A 17,262-nucleotide genomic window follows, 5' to 3' on the forward strand; every position below is an offset into this window, starting at 1 on the left:
GGTATAGATACCCCAGTATCTCCTCAATATTATCCTTCCATAGATACATCTTGTATACCCCTCCCACTGGCAGCCTGCCCAGGGAAAGACACATGAGTCCCTTCCACTAATGCACAGCAGCCTTCCTGAGATGGCCCTTAGGGAAATCTAAAGCTTTTAACTGGGCTCCAACCTGGAGTCCTGACATAGCCAGCAGGAGTGGGGGACAAGACAGAAGATGCGGCCTGGGCCAAGCCTTGGCGGAGGTCCCGGTGCCAGGCAGAGGCCCTATGCCTGCCAGCGGGGGGGGGGGGGGGAAGGGGGAGGGGTTGGCTACCAAGGCAAGTCATTTAGGTTCCAGCCCAGAATTTGAGAAGCGATAGGGCCACGAGATGCTTTAGCCAGTATATCGTTTGACACTCTACTTGTATAGATAAGGAAACTGAGGCCTGGAAACAGAAAGGGTTTCTGACCAAGCCTCTTAGTCCCCCCACCCCACCCGCAAGGGTGAGCCCTTTGTGATTCTCAAAAGTGGGCCTGGGTAGCCACTGACGGGCTGGCACCCCACTGCAAGGGGCATCCTGTCATCTGATTCTTCTTCTCACTGCCCACCGGGGAGGGGGAGGTCTGTCTGTTCCTGAAGGCTCCTGGGGGTCCCAGTTCAGTTGCTGTATGAGGCTCTGGATGCTGGGTCAGTGCTGCTCCCAAGTACAAGGCTTTGGTGCCAACTCTTTCTTCCTGCTCTAAGCAGGAGTCAAGGGCTGAAGCAGACGTCACGAAGGTACAGGCTGTCTTCTCTGTCCCAGACACAGGTGAAGCAGCCCAATTGTTATCCCTTCATTGCGTTGGCTGTTCTGGGATATTCTGCCCAGGTGGCGCTGAATCCCTTAAGCCAACCACTTGGAAATGGGAAGTGCAAAGGAATGGTGTTGCTTGCACACGGATGCAAGGATGTCAACTGGGAAGCAGAGTGCCTGTCAGCCTGGCCTTAGCACAGCTTTGTTTTTCCAGCCTCCTGTAGTCACTGGGCTGCCCGTGAACCCCACTATCTGCAGCTGAGCTGGAGAGTTCTGCACTGCGCCCCGCCCCCCTACTGAGGCCAGCAGGCAAGGAGGGGAGCGATCCCTCTAGCCTTGGGGAATCTGAATGGCAAGCACACTCCAGTGAGCTTAGTGGGAAACCTAAGTCCTTCTACCTCTTACATACTGGAAGATCTTGGTGAGAGGGTTTACCTATATCCAAACTGGGCTTTGCTCCCAGCAACTCCTTGAGCAGCCTGCCCCCTCCTGTGACTCACTGTGTGGCTTGGAGGGACCCATAGAGAACTGGCTGGCCATCAAACACTACCTGGTAAGAGTAAAACCCCTTTTTCCTAAGAAGCCAAAGGAAGCTCCAATGGCCACCCAGGGCCAGGAGGACTCTGAGGAGACCAAATGGTTTTCGTGGAATCTGGTATGTGTCATCACTGATGCTTCTCTCCCACGTGCTCCTCCCTCATGGTGGAAAGCCTTGGGTTCCTTTTTTTTTTTTTTTTTGGCCAGTCCTGGGCCTTGGACTCAGGGCCTGAGCACTGTCCCTGGCTTCTTCCCGCTCAAGGCTAGCACTCTGCCACTTGAGCCACAGCGCCGCTTCTGGCCGTTTTCTGTATATGTGGTGCTGGGGAATCGAACCCAGGGCCTCGTGTAGCCGAGGCAGGCACTCTTGCCACTAGGCCATATCCCCAGCCCTTGGGTTCCTTTCTAACAAAGCCAGACTTCAAGGAAGGAGGAGCTGAGATAATGTAGGGTGCAGCAGTTAATCCTCTGAGGCAGAGTCCAGGCCTCTCAGTGGGCTCCACCCCTTCCTCTGGGCACAGAACCTCCCCAAGGATTGTCTCCACTCTAGGCTAGTTTTCTTCTCTCAGAGTCACGCCAAGAGTGAAGCACCTTCCACTTGTTTTCTACTCCAGGACTCTTCCAGCTTCTTTCTGGGTCTAGTTACCCTGCAATTCTTTGGCCTTTCCCTGGACATCATAACCCTTACCCTTGCCCTTAGGACTAAGTGCCACATAGGGAAAATTAGAACCAGAGCTAACTTTCCTTGGAGAGGCTCCTGAAGACTGTCAGAGCCAGCTTCTCTGTGACAAAGGGAAGAGGTATGGAAGGTGGTTGTGTACTCTGAAGTAGGTTCTTTGGTTATCCTTATAAGCCCCCTGCACAGATTTTCCAGGGTTGTCATTACCTGATGCTCACACTGGAGGCAGGAAGAGGAGGATGATTTAATAAAAAAACAACAAAACCCAAAACGAAAAACATGTTACTGGGAACTGTAATCCTAGCTACTCAGGAGGCTGAGATCTGAAGACTACACTTCAAAGCCAGCCTGGGCAGGAAAGTCCTGTGAGACTCTCCTCTCCAGTTAACCACCAGAAAACCGGAAGTGGTGCTGTGGCTCAAAGTGATAGAGCTCTAGCTTTGGGCAAAAAGAGCTCAGGGACAGCACCCAGGCCCCACGATTGACCAAAAAGAAAAAAAAAATGTATGTGATTTCCCCTATGGGCTATGTTATCACGATGTGACCACTGGCCAATGCTTTCCTTCCTTCCTGGACAAGGGTTAGGCCTCTTTGTGGGGTGGAGGTTGTCTCTCATGGGTAGGGAGGCCATTCTCACTGCTGTTTCCACAGAGCATGAGATCCCGCGGGCTCTCTCACAGCACGCAAGACAAAGAACATTCTGGCTCCTTTGTATGCCACCCTGGTGGGAAGCTACACAAAGTCCAGGTGGATTTATGCATAACTTACAAGTCTGGGGTCTCGATGGCTCATTAGAATGGCACTAGGTCTCTTTCCCTACAGCATTAGAGTCAAAGCACAGATGAGGCGCTAACCCTGCCCACACACGTTCTCCCTGATGTGACCCTAAAGGTGACAAGAAGTATGCAGCTTTTCACCCTCTGGTCACATTCGCTGCCTGGGAGAAGGTGGGAACAGAAACATATCTAGAACCTCTTTAGTCCTTCCCCCACTGAATCCTGCATGTAAAATGGTCACTGAGAACAAGCTGGTCCGTCCCTGCCTCCTTCTCTGCTGTCCAGCTCCTCATGGCCCTTACCTTCACCACCAGTCCCTTGTCAGAGGAAGGCTCAAACACAGCCCCCCACGTTTCCACCCTTGGTGGAAATTCTTCAAGACACCACAGAATTGTGCTCCAGTTCCCCTCCTGTCAGCCCTTCTATTCACAATGGGCCACGCTCCCTCCCCAAGGCCTGTGCGCAGTACTGCACAGTGCTTTTCCCATTGCTCCTGCCCTGGGCCCCACACTTTGCCTAGCAACCTCGGGCTTTTTCTTCCTGACCTTGCATTTCCCAGGCTTAGGTTGGTCTATCATTTAGATACTCTCCTGGCGCCCTGTCCTACCCTATCCTCTCCCACGTTTCTTCAAGGAGCTCCAGACTATACCCCCAGGTTTCTCCCTGCTACCATCTGAATCTTCTGCCAGCTTCCATTTACTCACCAGGACCTCTCCAGGGCCTCTCTCCCCCTCTCTATCTCTCTGCAGTGCTTTTGCTTAGACTGGAACCAATCTCAAGCATCAAGCTCCATCACATAGTATGTACCTTCTCCCTGACTCAATAGTGGACCAATCTAGGACAGACACCACACATGTCACATTTTCACTATGGCATGAAGAAACACCACATTTAGTGAGTCAATATAGGATCTCTAAAATTTCTTCTGACACAGAAGAAAGCACCTGATAGACATTATTTTGCATCTTTCTACCACAGTTTTGAGTGACTGTGGCAAAGTGCCCAGTATTTTTTTTTCCAGTCAAATGTGCATCTGTGTGATACGATGCCTAAGACTAAGTGCCAACAATTTCTTTGTTTATTTGTTTTGTTTTTGTTGCCAGTCCTGGGGCATGGACTCAGGGTCTGAGCACTGCCCTTGGCTTCTTTTTGCTCAAGGCTAGCACTCTACCTCTTGAGTCACAGCGCCACTTCCGGCTTTTTTTTCTATATATGTGGTGCTGACGAATCGAACCCAAGGCTTCATGTATACAAGGCGAGCATTTTACCACTAGGCCCATATTCCCAGCCCGAGTGCCAACAATTCTGTGGGTAGAAAGGGATAAAAAATGACCCAATGGGTGAAGACAATAGAGAAATTATAGCCAGGCACCATAATCTTATAATTCTATCATCTTAGCAACTCAGGAGGCTGAGATCTGACCAATACTGTTCAAAGTCAGCTTGGGCAGGAAAGTCTGTGAGACATATCTCTGATTAATCACCAAAAAGCTGGAGGTAGAGCTGTAGCCCAAGTGGCTACAAGAGTTCTAGCCTTGAGCAACAAAGGCTTAAGGACAGTGCCTAGGCCCTGAGTTCAAGGCCCAGAACCTGTACCAAAAAGAAAAAAAAAAGAAAAGAAAAATTATGAAAGAGGGACAACACAATGCAATCCAAATAAGCTTTTTCTTAATCTTTGGGGGTAAACACCACCACATTGTGGTGATGGCTGAGTCCTCTGGGGAGCAGCGGGAAGCGGCAGTGAAGATGTTCAGTGCTAGCTCCACAAACTGGGTTCTGGGGCAGCTTCTGAGACACTCTGTATTAGGTACTGACCCGTGTCGTGCGCCATCGGTGAGGAGGAAGACAGCGAGCTCTTCCCGAAGGGCGACGATCTCCCCAGGTGATGACTCTTCTCAGGAGGCAAGATCGCTTTCCCAGAATAACCTTTTTGCTCTTTATTCAGCTGCTGCAGTAGATATTCATTAGTTACCACCAGGGATCTGCAGCCCAGGGGAGAAAAGGCAGTGGTGAAATTATGAAAGTGAAGATCCATTCAGATTTGAAATGTCTGTTAAAGACAAATATACAACAAAAGTAACATCTTTCACCAGAAGTTATGAGTGGGTTATTTTAAAAGCACACTTACCCGTTTCATCTTTACAATTCTGTTTGACTGGGTTCCAGATAGTTCCCATTTTAGAGAGTGATTGCTCTCTTCTTTCCAAAAGTCCTTTCATGATGAGGTAAGTGGAAGCACTAGGATTTTGGCTCCTGATCAGGCCTCTAATTTCTACTCTTAAATCAGAATCCTCCTCAACTAACTAGTGCTGGCTATGACTGCTTTCTTGGATTCTATTATTTTGTTATGTTAAAAGCTGCCCCACACATTGGCAGCAAAAGTGATGTGTACACAATGCTATGTGTTGCAGTTCTATTTTGTTTGAAGAGCTATATGAGCCAAATCAAAATTCCAAGGGTAAAAATATCATCATAAAACCCATCATTTGATGCATTACACTAATCACTCTTTTTTCCAAGTGCTTTTCTAGAACTCCCAATGGTCTTAAGGTCTTGAGGCCTGCCCCAAGTCTCGCAGCCTGCATCCTGACATGCTCTTCTGTGAAGAGGCTGGTACTACTGAGTGACTCTGAAGAGGACGCATAGTTTGGATTCTTTCCTTCTTACTCCCCTTCTGAGTGTTCTTGATTCATCTTCTATGGCCATTAGCTGGCAGACATTTTCCACAGGAACCAGATGGCTGAATTTAGGGATACCTAGTGTCCAAAAAAATTACCTGACCCAAAGGCCCTGTTAGACCCTGTAAAATTAAAGTGTTGTAACACACCAATGCCAGTTAAGATGTTTAAGTCCAGGGTGTACAAAAGCAGTACTGACAAGCAGCACTTTGGCTTCCTGAAGTTTCCTGGCCAGATAGATAGAGGAGGTTTATACATAGACTATAGTTAATATGAAGAAAGCTATTAACTCTGCAAGCAAAGCAGAAGAGATAAAGAGAAGTGAACATATACTTCTAGAAGTCAATGAGACAGACCTCTTCCTACCTCTGACTTTCATGAAGAAGGGCAACTGTCTCCTCCAGCTTTTTCAGCTGCGCAAGCTCCTGGTTCAAGCCAGCCACTTGCATGGTCAGCTGTTGATTTTTACGCAGAAGATCATCTACAAAGGGTACAGTAGCCAGAGGTGAGCAGGATCCCAGGCCTTTAGTAGGAGTTTACATTGGCAAGAATATGGGGGTTAGTAACAGAGTTGAATTAAAATGCAAGCAGTATTGAACATGTTAGTTCGTCTTTTTGAGTTTCACTATGAGGATTCAGGGAGACCACATGACCTCACTGTGCATAGGCAGTCAGCAAACATTAGGTCCCCTGAATTTTTCATTATGCTTTGTAAATGTTAGGTCCTTCTCTCTCTGAGTGGTTTGTGAAAATATCTAGAATAGTGTCAGGTACAAAGTAAGAACTCAATGGGATGAGGGTGTAAGATATCACAAGAAATGTATTCACTGCCTTATTATGTAACTACCCCCTTTGCACAACACCTTGTCAATAAAATTTAATTTAAAAAAAAGAACTCAATGGGGGGCTTGCAGACAAGGACTCTGTGGCTAAGACATTCATACCTACCTCTCCAAGTATGGTACCACTGCCTGCCATAATGAAGTAAGAAAAGCACAAGAACTCTGGGTCCAAAAGAGCCAGTCTTCCAGAATAATGCTTCTGAAATGTTAATATGCCTATACATCATGTGGAGATCTTGTTAAAAATAGATGCTGATTCAGTAAGTCTGAGGAGAGGCCCAATATTCTACTTGTCTAACAAGCTCCCAGGTGAGGCTAATGTGGATCAGTTTTTGTTTGTTTTGTTTTTTGCCAGTCCTGGGGCTTGAACTCATGGCCTGAGTACTGTCCCTGGCTTCTTTTTTTGCTCAAGGCTAGCACTCTACCACAGCCACTTTGCATGGTCAGCTGTTGATTTTTACGCAGTGGCACTGAGCCACAGTGCCACTTCCCGGCTTTTTCTATATATGTGGTGCTGAGGAATAGAACCCAGCGCTTCATGTATACAAGGCAAGCACTTTACCACTAGGCCATATTCCCAGCCCTGGATCAGTTTTTAAGTAGCAAGATTCTGGAAGGTGGATAAACAGGGTTGTGGTAGCCCAAATGCTACAACACCAGGCCTCATGGCTGATTGAAAGGAAGGATGTCCAGACACCTTGTCCTTTTCAGAGTAGGTAAGTGGAGACTGAGCTGATTATTCAGCTTGTGAGTATCAGATGGCACTGAGATTTAGCAATGGACTTCAGTGCTTCCAAATCAAGTTCTTCACAGCAATCCCAATGCCTGTTATTTGATTAGGGAAGCTAAGCTTAAATAAGGCTTAAAGTTGACAGAGATAATCTAAAAGACTGGCCTAAAAGTAGTGCAAAGAAAGACTTAAATAGGGTTCTATTTTTCACTTGTCACAATGACCAAAACATAAAAAAAAAACTACTCAGTGATTAAGTGAATAGGGCATTTAGGTACACAGCTACTGTGAGGGGAAATTAAAACCACCTTTCCTGAGAGTGATTTGGCAGTGTGGAACAAATGTCTCACAAGTGGCCCATAGCTTTTGACACATGAATTCTATTTCTAGGAAACTCTGCTAGGAAAACAGTCTAACATGTACCCAAATGTTTGCGCACAGATATCGATAGTGGTATTATTTATAAATATTTGCACTTTCAACTCCATCAGAAGGGAAGAAACATGATCTAAGAGAAGCATTTTCTTTGTGGACTTACTTCTACTCTGGAAACTCTTTAGAATTACTCATATTTTCTCTCTCTAATGATATTTATCTAACTACCAATACAAATAATGGCAGCTTTGTTTATAATAACAAAGAATTAGAAGCAATTAGTTGAACATGGTGCCATTGTAGGGAGTGCCTGCCTATGCTACTATATTCATAACATTAGAATGTCTCTGATCCCTGGGTGTGGAGAGAGGGAGGCCCTGAGATCAAGCCCCAGGGCCAGAATTTTTTTTTAAAAATGCAAAAAGTAGCTAGAAAATAAATAAATAAAAATTTAAAAGACCAACCCAAATCAAACCAAAAACACACAAAAAAAAAGTGGCTAGAGGCATGGATGAAGTGGTAGCAAGTACAAGGCTCTGAGTTCAATCCCCAGTGTTCCCCCAAACAAATAAACAATCTGAGGCAAGCTGATGGTTTCCATGAGTGCACAAGGAAAAAGAATGAGAGCAAGCCAAACATGGCTCTTGTAGCTACTGAAGCTGATTGAATAGGTTACCTTGGGAAGTTCCACAAGGAACCTTCTTGAACTTACCGTGTGTATGGGACTGGTGCCCGCTCACCATTGACATGGGAGACCCTTCCTCCAGCTGCTGAACTTTTTCTGACAAAATGAGGTTTTCCTCCAGCACTCGGACCAATTTTTGTTTCAAACTTTCCTTTAGATCAGAAAACAAAAGAGCACCACATTAAGAATCTGAAATCCTGAGGAGGGTGTTTAGAGGAGAGTCTTTTTCCTCTAACTAATGCAAACTGAATGGAGTCAACACCAGTGGGACTCTCTCACTACCACTTTAGTTCATTGCTAAACACTGCTCTAGTGCAGCCAACTAATTGATCATATGGATCTTTCTGTGGATAAGCCATGACTCTTGCTGAACAGGTGGTGGCTGGAATTCTGAGCTGCTTATCTAAAGTTTCTAGCACGGAAACTTGGTGTTTGAAAATCCTCAAAAATGTTAACAAAAGAGAGAAGCTTAGGAGTATGAGTTTCTTCTTCTTCTCCCAGTCAGCCGCCTGATGCTCTAGCCTGGCCTCTGGCCTCTGATCTCACATCCTGGCTCCAGGAGAAGGGAGAAAGGACAATCAATTTCAGAGACATCTGCCTTCCCTTGCTGGACCACACCACAATCACCCTTCAAGAACAAGACACTAGGGGCTGGGAATGTGGCCTAGTGGTAGAGTGCTTACCTAACATGCATGAAGCCCTGGGATCAAATCCTCAGTACCACATAAATAAAAAAAGCCAGGCCCTAAGTCTAAGCCCCAGAACTTCTGCCCTCCCCCCCCCCAAAAAAATCCCAAACAAACCAACAAAAAACAGGACACTATACAGGGTTTTTTGTTTGTTTGTTTTGTTTTTTGGCTGTGGGGCTTGAACTCAGGGCCTGAGCTTTTTTCACTCAAAGCTACTGCTCCACCACGTGAGCAATAGCTCCACTTCTAGTTTTATGGTGGTTAATTGGAGCTAAGAGTCTCACAAGCTTTCCTACCTGGGCTGGCTTTGAAACACAATTTTTAGATCTTAGCCTCCTAAGTAGCTAGGATTACACGTACCAGCCACTGGCGCCAGTCTACCCTATGCTATGCATTTTTGTTTGTTTGTTTTGTTTTTGTTGCCAGTCCTGGGGCTTGGACTCAGGGCCTGAGCACTGTCCCTGGCTTCTTTTTGCTCAAGGCTAGCACTCTGCCACTTGAGCCACAGCACCACTTCTGGCCGTTTTCTGTATATGTGGTGCTGGGGAATAGAACCCAGGGCTTCATGTATATGAGGTGAGCACTTTACCACTAGGACATATTCTCAGCCAGCCCTATGCTATGCATTTTTTACTCTAGGATTTTTTTTTTTTTTTGGCCAGTCCTGGAGCTTGAACTCTGGCCTGGGCACTGTCCCTGAGCTTCTTTTGCTCAAGGCTAGTTAGTACTCTGCCAATTCAGCCACAGCGCCACTGTGACTTTTTGTCAGAGTTGGAATTCAATCGGAGTGAAGAGTCTCACAGACTTCCCTGCTGGGCTGGCTATGAAACTCAGTCCTCAGATCTCAGCTTCCTGAGTAGCTAGGATTACAGATGTGAGCCACTAGGACCCAGCTGTTTGCTTCCCCTTCTCCCTCCTTTGGGGTATTTGGTTTGGGATTAGAATAAAGGAGTCAACCCTGTAGAAACTCCAACTTGTCTCCATCCTGCCAAGCTTTGTGTTCCTGAGCTGTCCAGCCTGACCTTTCCATATTTTGCCTCCTAAATGTAGGAAATGATGACCTGGCTCTAGTCCTGTTTCTCTGTCCTTTTCTAGTAAAGAAACCAGTGAGCCAGGTGAGCGGACCATACCACATCATTAGGGACCAGCTGTCCAGGCTCCTGTGGGTCACTGTCCCGCCTGCGGAAGGCTTTCCCAGCATCTTCAGGATGGATGCGACTCCGCTGCTGAGGAGGACCCGGGACGACCAAGGACAGAAGCAAATCTCGGGCAGGACCTGCCAAAAATTCAGGTTGGGCACACAGGCTGATCCCAAAAGCTAAAGCACAGCATTCCTAGTCAGCAGCTACCAGCTCTCTCATCTAATGATCTCCTTTTTACAAGAATTTAGTAAGTGACTGATGGAGGTATGGAGGTATAATGTGAGTCAGAAGCAATACCCCGCTTGCTCTGTGGAGGGAAAGCACAAGCCTTCCCAAGTCACTCGGTAGCAGCCGCAGGGTACCATCTTCTCAGCATGGGAAGGAAAGTCATTGGCTGTGACTTCTCTATTTTATGTCTTCAGTGCTGGGGGAATCAAACCCAGAGTCTCATATATGCTAGACAAATGCTAACCTGAACCTTCAGACCTTAGAAATAAATTTTTAAAAATTCCTAGCACAAACAACTTGAAAGTTTTTAGTTGTTACCTAAACTTTATTTTACTAACAAGTTCTTTGAATTCTTCTCCCATTAAACAACAAACATGTGGAGCCAACATTTGCAAAACTATCTTTTCTCCATGTTTCCAAAACAATCCCTCAAAAGAGTCCAGGTCATTTATTTACTTGGGTTATTTAGACTGTAATATTATAATAGTCATCTCACAACTGGGATAATCAAACCTAATTTCTGCTGTATTCCTTACTGACACTTTCTCAAGGATCATAAAGTCTTTTTGTAATTATTACTATGACCACTATTATACATATCTGGCCACTCTAAATATTACCAAAGACCAAACACACACACACACACACACACACACACACACACACACACACACAATACTTTCTTATAGGAGGAACAAAACAACTGGTCAATAACAACTGGAAAGAGTGCTCATTTTTTAAAAATAGGAAATATAAATGTAAGAAAAATGCAGGCCTTTTAACCATGGTGTTTTTTAGAAATTTTGTAATAGATATGAAAATAATTTTCCTTGCAAGTTAAGGGAGATTCAGTGGCTTTTAGCCGAGTACAAAGCAGAAGCAAGGTCCAGCCCTCCCCAGACCCCGAGACAAGCCACACTCACCGAGAAATTTCTTGTTGAGGAGGAGGGAACCAGAGCCGTTCCAGTGCTTATCCACAAGCTCCAGGAGCTGTCTGAGGACAGTGGCCACATGAGGGGTTCTGGCAGAGATTGGGGGACTGTGGTTTCCTGGCAAACCATGCAAACTGCCCAGGTCACTTGAGAGAGGCTCAAGAAAAAAAAGCAAAACCCTCCAACCATTTGTCATTCTTACACAATAAGGGAAGTAAGATTCCAGACATTTAAAACATTAATTTTTTTTAAAGAAAGGTTTCAATCTTTCAGTTTCGATTTGAATAACATACTATTTATGTCCATGACAAACACATAAGATCATAAGATATTCAAGGACAAGTTCAAAAGGTAATAATAGCTTCTATTATAATTCTCTATAGGGATTTTTCAGAAGATACTAACAATAGAAATGTGTAAACACTAACATTATGTTTCAATAAATTACATAATATGGAAAATGAAACTGTAGAACACTTAAAAAATACTGTATATCATAAAGTAAAACTGAAGGTCTGGTGCCAGTGGCTCATGTCTGTAATCCAAGCCACTCAACAGGCTGAGATCTAAGAATCAGGATTCAAAGTCAGCCCAGCAGATAAATCTGAGAGACTCTTATTTCCAATTACCTACTAAAAAGCCAGACCTGGAACTATGGCTCAAGATGTAGAGTGAAAGAGTGAAAGACTTGAGCAAAAAAACAGCACCCAGGCCCTGAGTTCAATTCCCAACATTGGCACCGTCCCCCTCCCCCCCAAAAAAAGTAAAATTGAGAGTAATTTAATAAGAAGTTCTAACTCACAGCAAGCTTTTATTTAATATATTATATAATAAAAATATCCTGTAAATTTTTTGATAGGACTGGAGTTTGAACTCAGAATTTTGCACTTACTAGGCAGTCATATGATCATACCCCCTAGCCCTTTTTTTCTTTAGTTAAAACTAAAAAGTGTTTTTTCTTTTGGATAGGGTCAGTGTTTTTTGTCCAGGACTTTGATCCTCCTACTTGTGCTGTTTGCATAGCTGGAATGACAGCTTTTATTTCCAGAAGTTTCCTAGTTTATGGCATATTTCTTTTATATTTATATTCAGAGATTCCAGATATATTCGGCACAGTGGTAGAGCTGTTGCCTAGCATGTGCAAGTCACTGAGTTTCATCTACAGTACCTAGCCCCCACCTGAAAATGGCTGTCTCTTTATATTTATATTCAGGTAGGTCTTTGAAAGCTTTTTATTGGTAAAGAAAACCAATATCTGATAGTAATAAAGAAATAAGAGTTTTAAAGGTAGTCCAGAAAATGCATTGACATTTTATCAATATAAAATTAAATATAGAGGGAAAAAAGTCTGTAGACAATCCTAGTAATATAGCATCTCAAATATTCTGATTGGTCTGTCTTTACCCTAAATGCACTAACACAGTGATTCTGCCTGATAAAATAGGCTGAGATGGGAGGAAAAAAGAGAACAAAAGTTAAAGAAAGTATTACAAGACTGCCCCCTTTGGTGCATAAAAATTATAACCACTTCCAAAGTTACAAAAACCGAAGAGGAAGTATTAAGAGTCAAAAACAAAAACACAAAGCTGGGTGATTATAGGCTCAAGCCTATAATCCTAGCTTTTTGGGCGATAGAAATTGGAGAATTGAGGTTTGAGGCCAGTCTGGGCATAAAAGTCCCTAAGACTCCATCTAAATCAATGGCTGAGTACAGTGGTTCATGTCTTATCATCCCAGCAACAAAGAAAGTACAAATAGGAAGATTACAGTCCAGGCCAGCTCAGGCAACAAAGCAAGTCTCTATCGTGAAAATACTCAACATAAGCGGGGTGCTGGTGGCTTAGACCTGTAATCCTAGCTACTCAAAAGGCTAACATCTGAGGACCATGGTTCAAAGTTAGCCTAGGCAGAAAAGTGCAGGTGAGTTTATCTCCAATTAACTAGCAAAAAAGTTGGTTTATATTAGATATGTGGGAATGGTTCTTAATTTTGCATTCATTCTCTGTACCAACTTTCAACTAAAAAGTTCCCCCAGATAATTCATTGCTGGTACTTTGGGGGGAAAAAAGAATTGCTTGAATTTCTAGAAAGTAAAGTAAAGCAATGTTTGTTTGTTTTAAAAGAAAGTTTAATTAATTTATTCTTTTTTGTGCCAGTAGGTGAGGCTTGAACTCATAGCCTCACACTTTCACTTGGCTTTTTTGGGGGGGTCAAGGATGGTACTCTACCATTTAAACCATAGCTCTATTTCTAGCTTTTTGGTGGTTAAATGAGATAAGAGTCTCACAGACTTTCCTGCCTGGGCTGGCTTTGAACGCTGACCCACAGATTTCAGCCTCCTGAGTAGCTAGGAGAGAGTCACCAGTGCTTAGCAATGCTTTTATAGGAAATATTTCAAGTTAGTCAGTCATTTGAGGTTGGAAAAAAAAAAGGATAAATCCAATGAGATTATTTAAAGCCATCCATGTTTCAGAGCTCTTCAGCCAGCTGTGGGTCCCTGAAACTTCCCCATTCCTTCCCCTTGCTAAAAACTCTTGTGGGCCACTTATTACCAAAGTATTTCCCCACCATCTTTAGCTCAGGAAGTAGGTCAGGACAGATCCTCTGCATGGGAATGAGAAAACGGTGGCCATGGGTCTGAAGTGGGCATGTCACTTTCCCAAGGGCAGAAGGAATCCCAGACTTTAGCTTGGGGTTTTAGCCATTGGCCTCTGAAAATCCCTGAGCCTCTTGATCAGAATCACCAGGCTTCCCAACTGAACCGCATGCTGGTGGAGCCTATGTGTTTCTGTACATTCCCAAACAAGCCAACACTTGCCTCGATGCCTGTAGCATCTTGGAAACCATGCTTCGAATTCAGGTTGGCAAACATATTGTCCTTCCGCTTGAATCCTCTCCTTGTTGGGCTTAATGACCTCCTGGCCAGAATCTCTCTGTCTTCTGACATCCCAGGAGGCAATAGCAGGGTTCGAGGAACATTTCCCAGGACCGAGTTGTTTGGAAAAGAACCATGTGCTGGTGTTAAATCACTGAGACTGCTGGATAACTGTTGCTCAACACTGACCAGCAGAGCAGGGTCACTGTTGAAATGGGTGGCGGCATACAGATCTGTGGAGGAAAATAAGTCAGGAGATGAACTTGCCCTTCAGCTCCCTAGCGTCTGTCTCACATCCATCAGTATTTAATGTGGAGTTCAAATAATAGTAACGACCCGAAAAAAACCAACCCTCAACTCTGGTTACATCCAGCTGTCCACATACTCCAAGCCTATCCCACAACAGCTGAAGATGACTAGAAAACATCAACATCTGTTTTTTTTTTTTTCCTTCACTATTAGAATTTGAACTGAAATCCTTGCCTTGGTAGGCAGGTAACTCAACCACTTGCACCCACACTTGCAGCTTTTTTTTTTTTTGCCTTATTTGTGTTTCATATAAAGTCTTATTCTCTTTTTAAACAGGATGAATCTCAGACTGTGATCCTCCTACCTACACATCCTGTGAAGCTGGGGTTCTAGATGTGTACTACTACACTGGACTCAACATACATCTGTTCTGACCTCCCTCACTAGCTTGTCTAGACCTTTAGTACTGCATGGCTTTTTAAAAATATGAGTCTGATCAATTTACTCTTCTATATCCTGAGAAGTTTCTTTTACATCTCTTTATTTTTCTACAAACTTCTGGCACTATTTTCTTCCTTCTTCTTGGATGCTGACCTTATTTTCACTGAGAAAACAGAGGCAATCAAAGTAATAATAATAGTAATAGCCATGTGCTAGCACCTGTAATCAATCCTACACACTCAGGAGGCTGAGATCTGAGGATTGTGGATTGAAGGTGGCTCTGGCAGGAAAGTCCATGAGACTCATCTCCAATTAACCACCAAAAAGCCAAAAGTAGAGCTATAACTCAAGTGGTAGAATGCAAGCCTTGAGCCAAGAAAGCTAAGGGACAGTGCCTAGGTACTGAGTTCAAGCCACAGTAGCAGGAAACAAACAATATAAATAATCCACTGGAAGCTGGGTGCTGGTGGTTCATTCCTATAATCCTAGCTACCCAAGAGGCTGAGATCTGATGAGTGAAACGTGAAGCTGACCCAGGCAGGTAAGTCCAAGGAACACATGTCCAATTAAACACACACACACACACACACACACACACACACACACACACATACATGCTGGAGCAGGAGGTATGGCTCAAGTAGCAGAACACCAGCTATGGCTGATGAAACCAGGTGACAGTTCAAGCACTAGTTCTAATTGGTGTATGCATGCACAGAGAGCTTACTGGATCCCGCTATTGAAGCTACCAACTCAATTGTATATTTGTAACCATAACTTCCCTGCCTCCTCTATTGAACAGATGAACTGTCAGTTCACTGCTTCATCTAAGGCCAATCTTTCCACTGATAGGCTACATTCCATCTCTTATTCTCTACTCAAGAATATTATTTTGTCTCATAATTGTCTGCGTTCTCTGCTGCATCCATTTTCAATTTTCCCTCGTAGATCATTTCTATTGGTCTCTTAGGCCCCCAGCCCTCCTCCAGCGACAGCTCCATTTCTCTGCTCCATTTTACTGAAACTCCTTAAAGGGTTTTGCGTATGTTCAGTAACTCAATTGCTACACTTCCAAGTTTTTCTTGAACTCATCTCAATGAAGCTTTTATTTCCACATATCTCCTGAGGCTGTTTGCTAATATTATTGGTATTACCAAACAGCATGGCCACTCCTCAGTTCTGGCTCCTCCCTCAATCAGAGATTTGACACAGAACGAGCACTCTCTCCTCCCTGAAACACTTCCCATTTGGCTCTGAGGCAGCACCTTTTTACAGGTTGCTTCTTTTGCACTCTCTGTGCTATATCATCTTTCAAATTCTTGGAGGGCTCAGGTCTAGTCCTCAGGTCTCTTTCCTATCTATATATTCACTCTCTAGCTCTCTAGGTGAGATTCTAATCCAGTCTCAGTTTTAATGTAATCTATTCAGTGTGTGTGTGTGTATGTCCTGGAGCTGAACTCAGGGTGTGGGTCCTACCTCTGAGCTTTGTTTGTTCAAGGATAGTACCCTATCACTTGAGCCACAGCTCTGGCTCCACTTGTGACTTTTTTGTGGTTAATTGGAAATAACAGTCTCATGGATTTTCCTGCCTTGGCTGACTTTGAACTGTAATCCTCAGTCTTCTGAGTAGCTAGGATCACTAGTGCTTGCTCACAACCAACTCCTATCTGGATTCTAACTTCCTGAATGACTTTTTAAAAACACTTCTGCTCTTGTCTGTACAGTCTATTCACAATCCAGTGATTCTTAAGTAAGAACACTCTTCTGCTTCTCCTCCAACTTTTAACCTAATCTAGAAAAAAAGGTTAGTCATCCCTCTAACTTCCTCTGTACACTTCAGTATATTTCACTGTATTCATGTGGGGTTCTTTGATGTCCCTTGAACATGCGGTCCAGCCTCAGAAACTTTGTACTTATATGTGATTTAGAAAATTTGACCCCTAGGTATCAAACTAACTAATACTCTCAACTTCATTTAAGTCTTTATTTTTTCTCAGTATCAGGTGACATGTGCCACCCACCGTACTTGTCACTCAAATCTCTACTTTTTGATGCCCTCGATCATTTAATCTCAATACCACCTCATCCTTATTATTTTCTATACACTTAGTTTTAATCCCAGTAATTACTATCACCTGACATGTTCATATGCTAACTTGTCTACCATCTGTCTTACATTATTAAAATGTAAACTCCATGAAAGTAAGGAGTTTTGAAACATTTATCACATATATATAGGACTTTTTTTCTTTACTATTTTATCTGGAGCTAGAAAAATCTCTGCATATAACCGATGTTCAGCAAATTTTACTGGCTAAATTAATAAATAGTTGAAGAACAATCTTCATCACTTATCCTGAAATTAGTTTTCTTTTCTTGAAGTAACTCAGAATAGCAGTGACTATGGCCAGAGAAGACTACATGATGCTATAAATATGTCCTTGGAAGGCTACTCAACTAAAATGACAGGTAGTGAAGCTCACATTCCTACACACTTTCTCTAACCTATCTGTTATGCTAAACTCATACCCTGAAGAAGTTTAGAAGTTCCATGGACCATTGGTGACCCTGAAATACAATTTTAAAAATGCCCATGAGATTTAAGAAATGTCAATTTCAACATTTCCA

At 43.7% G+C, this 17,262-nt stretch overlaps 1 protein-coding gene across 2 annotated transcripts in view; it reads right to left on the bottom strand.

The window, feature by feature from the left end:
* Positions 1-4,420: 4,420 nt before the first annotated feature.
* Positions 4,421-17,262, bottom strand: part of Lrrc36 (leucine rich repeat containing 36) — a 37,328-nt gene continuing 24,486 nt past the window's right edge. Inside the window, exons 9-14 of one of the 2 annotated variants that reach the window (XM_048354818.1) lie at positions 13,888-14,177; positions 11,061-11,226; positions 9,898-10,043; positions 8,106-8,229; positions 5,813-5,927; positions 4,421-4,750 (exon numbers count right to left, since the gene is read on the bottom strand). In XM_048354818.1, the coding sequence (XP_048210775.1) occupies positions 4,525-4,750; positions 5,813-5,927; positions 8,106-8,229; positions 9,898-10,043; positions 11,061-11,226; positions 13,888-14,177 (1,067 nt within the window). In that variant the 3' untranslated portion in view covers positions 4,421-4,524. Of the gene's footprint in view, positions 4,751-5,812; positions 5,928-8,105; positions 8,230-9,897; positions 10,044-11,060; positions 11,227-13,881; positions 14,178-17,262 lie in introns of both variants that reach the window. The other variant, XM_048354819.1, reaches the window with a different exon arrangement.

Source organism: Perognathus longimembris, chromosome 10 (assembly GCF_023159225.1).
Source record: "Perognathus longimembris pacificus isolate PPM17 chromosome 10, ASM2315922v1, whole genome shotgun sequence".
NCBI lineage: Eukaryota > Metazoa > Chordata > Mammalia > Rodentia > Heteromyidae > Perognathus > Perognathus longimembris.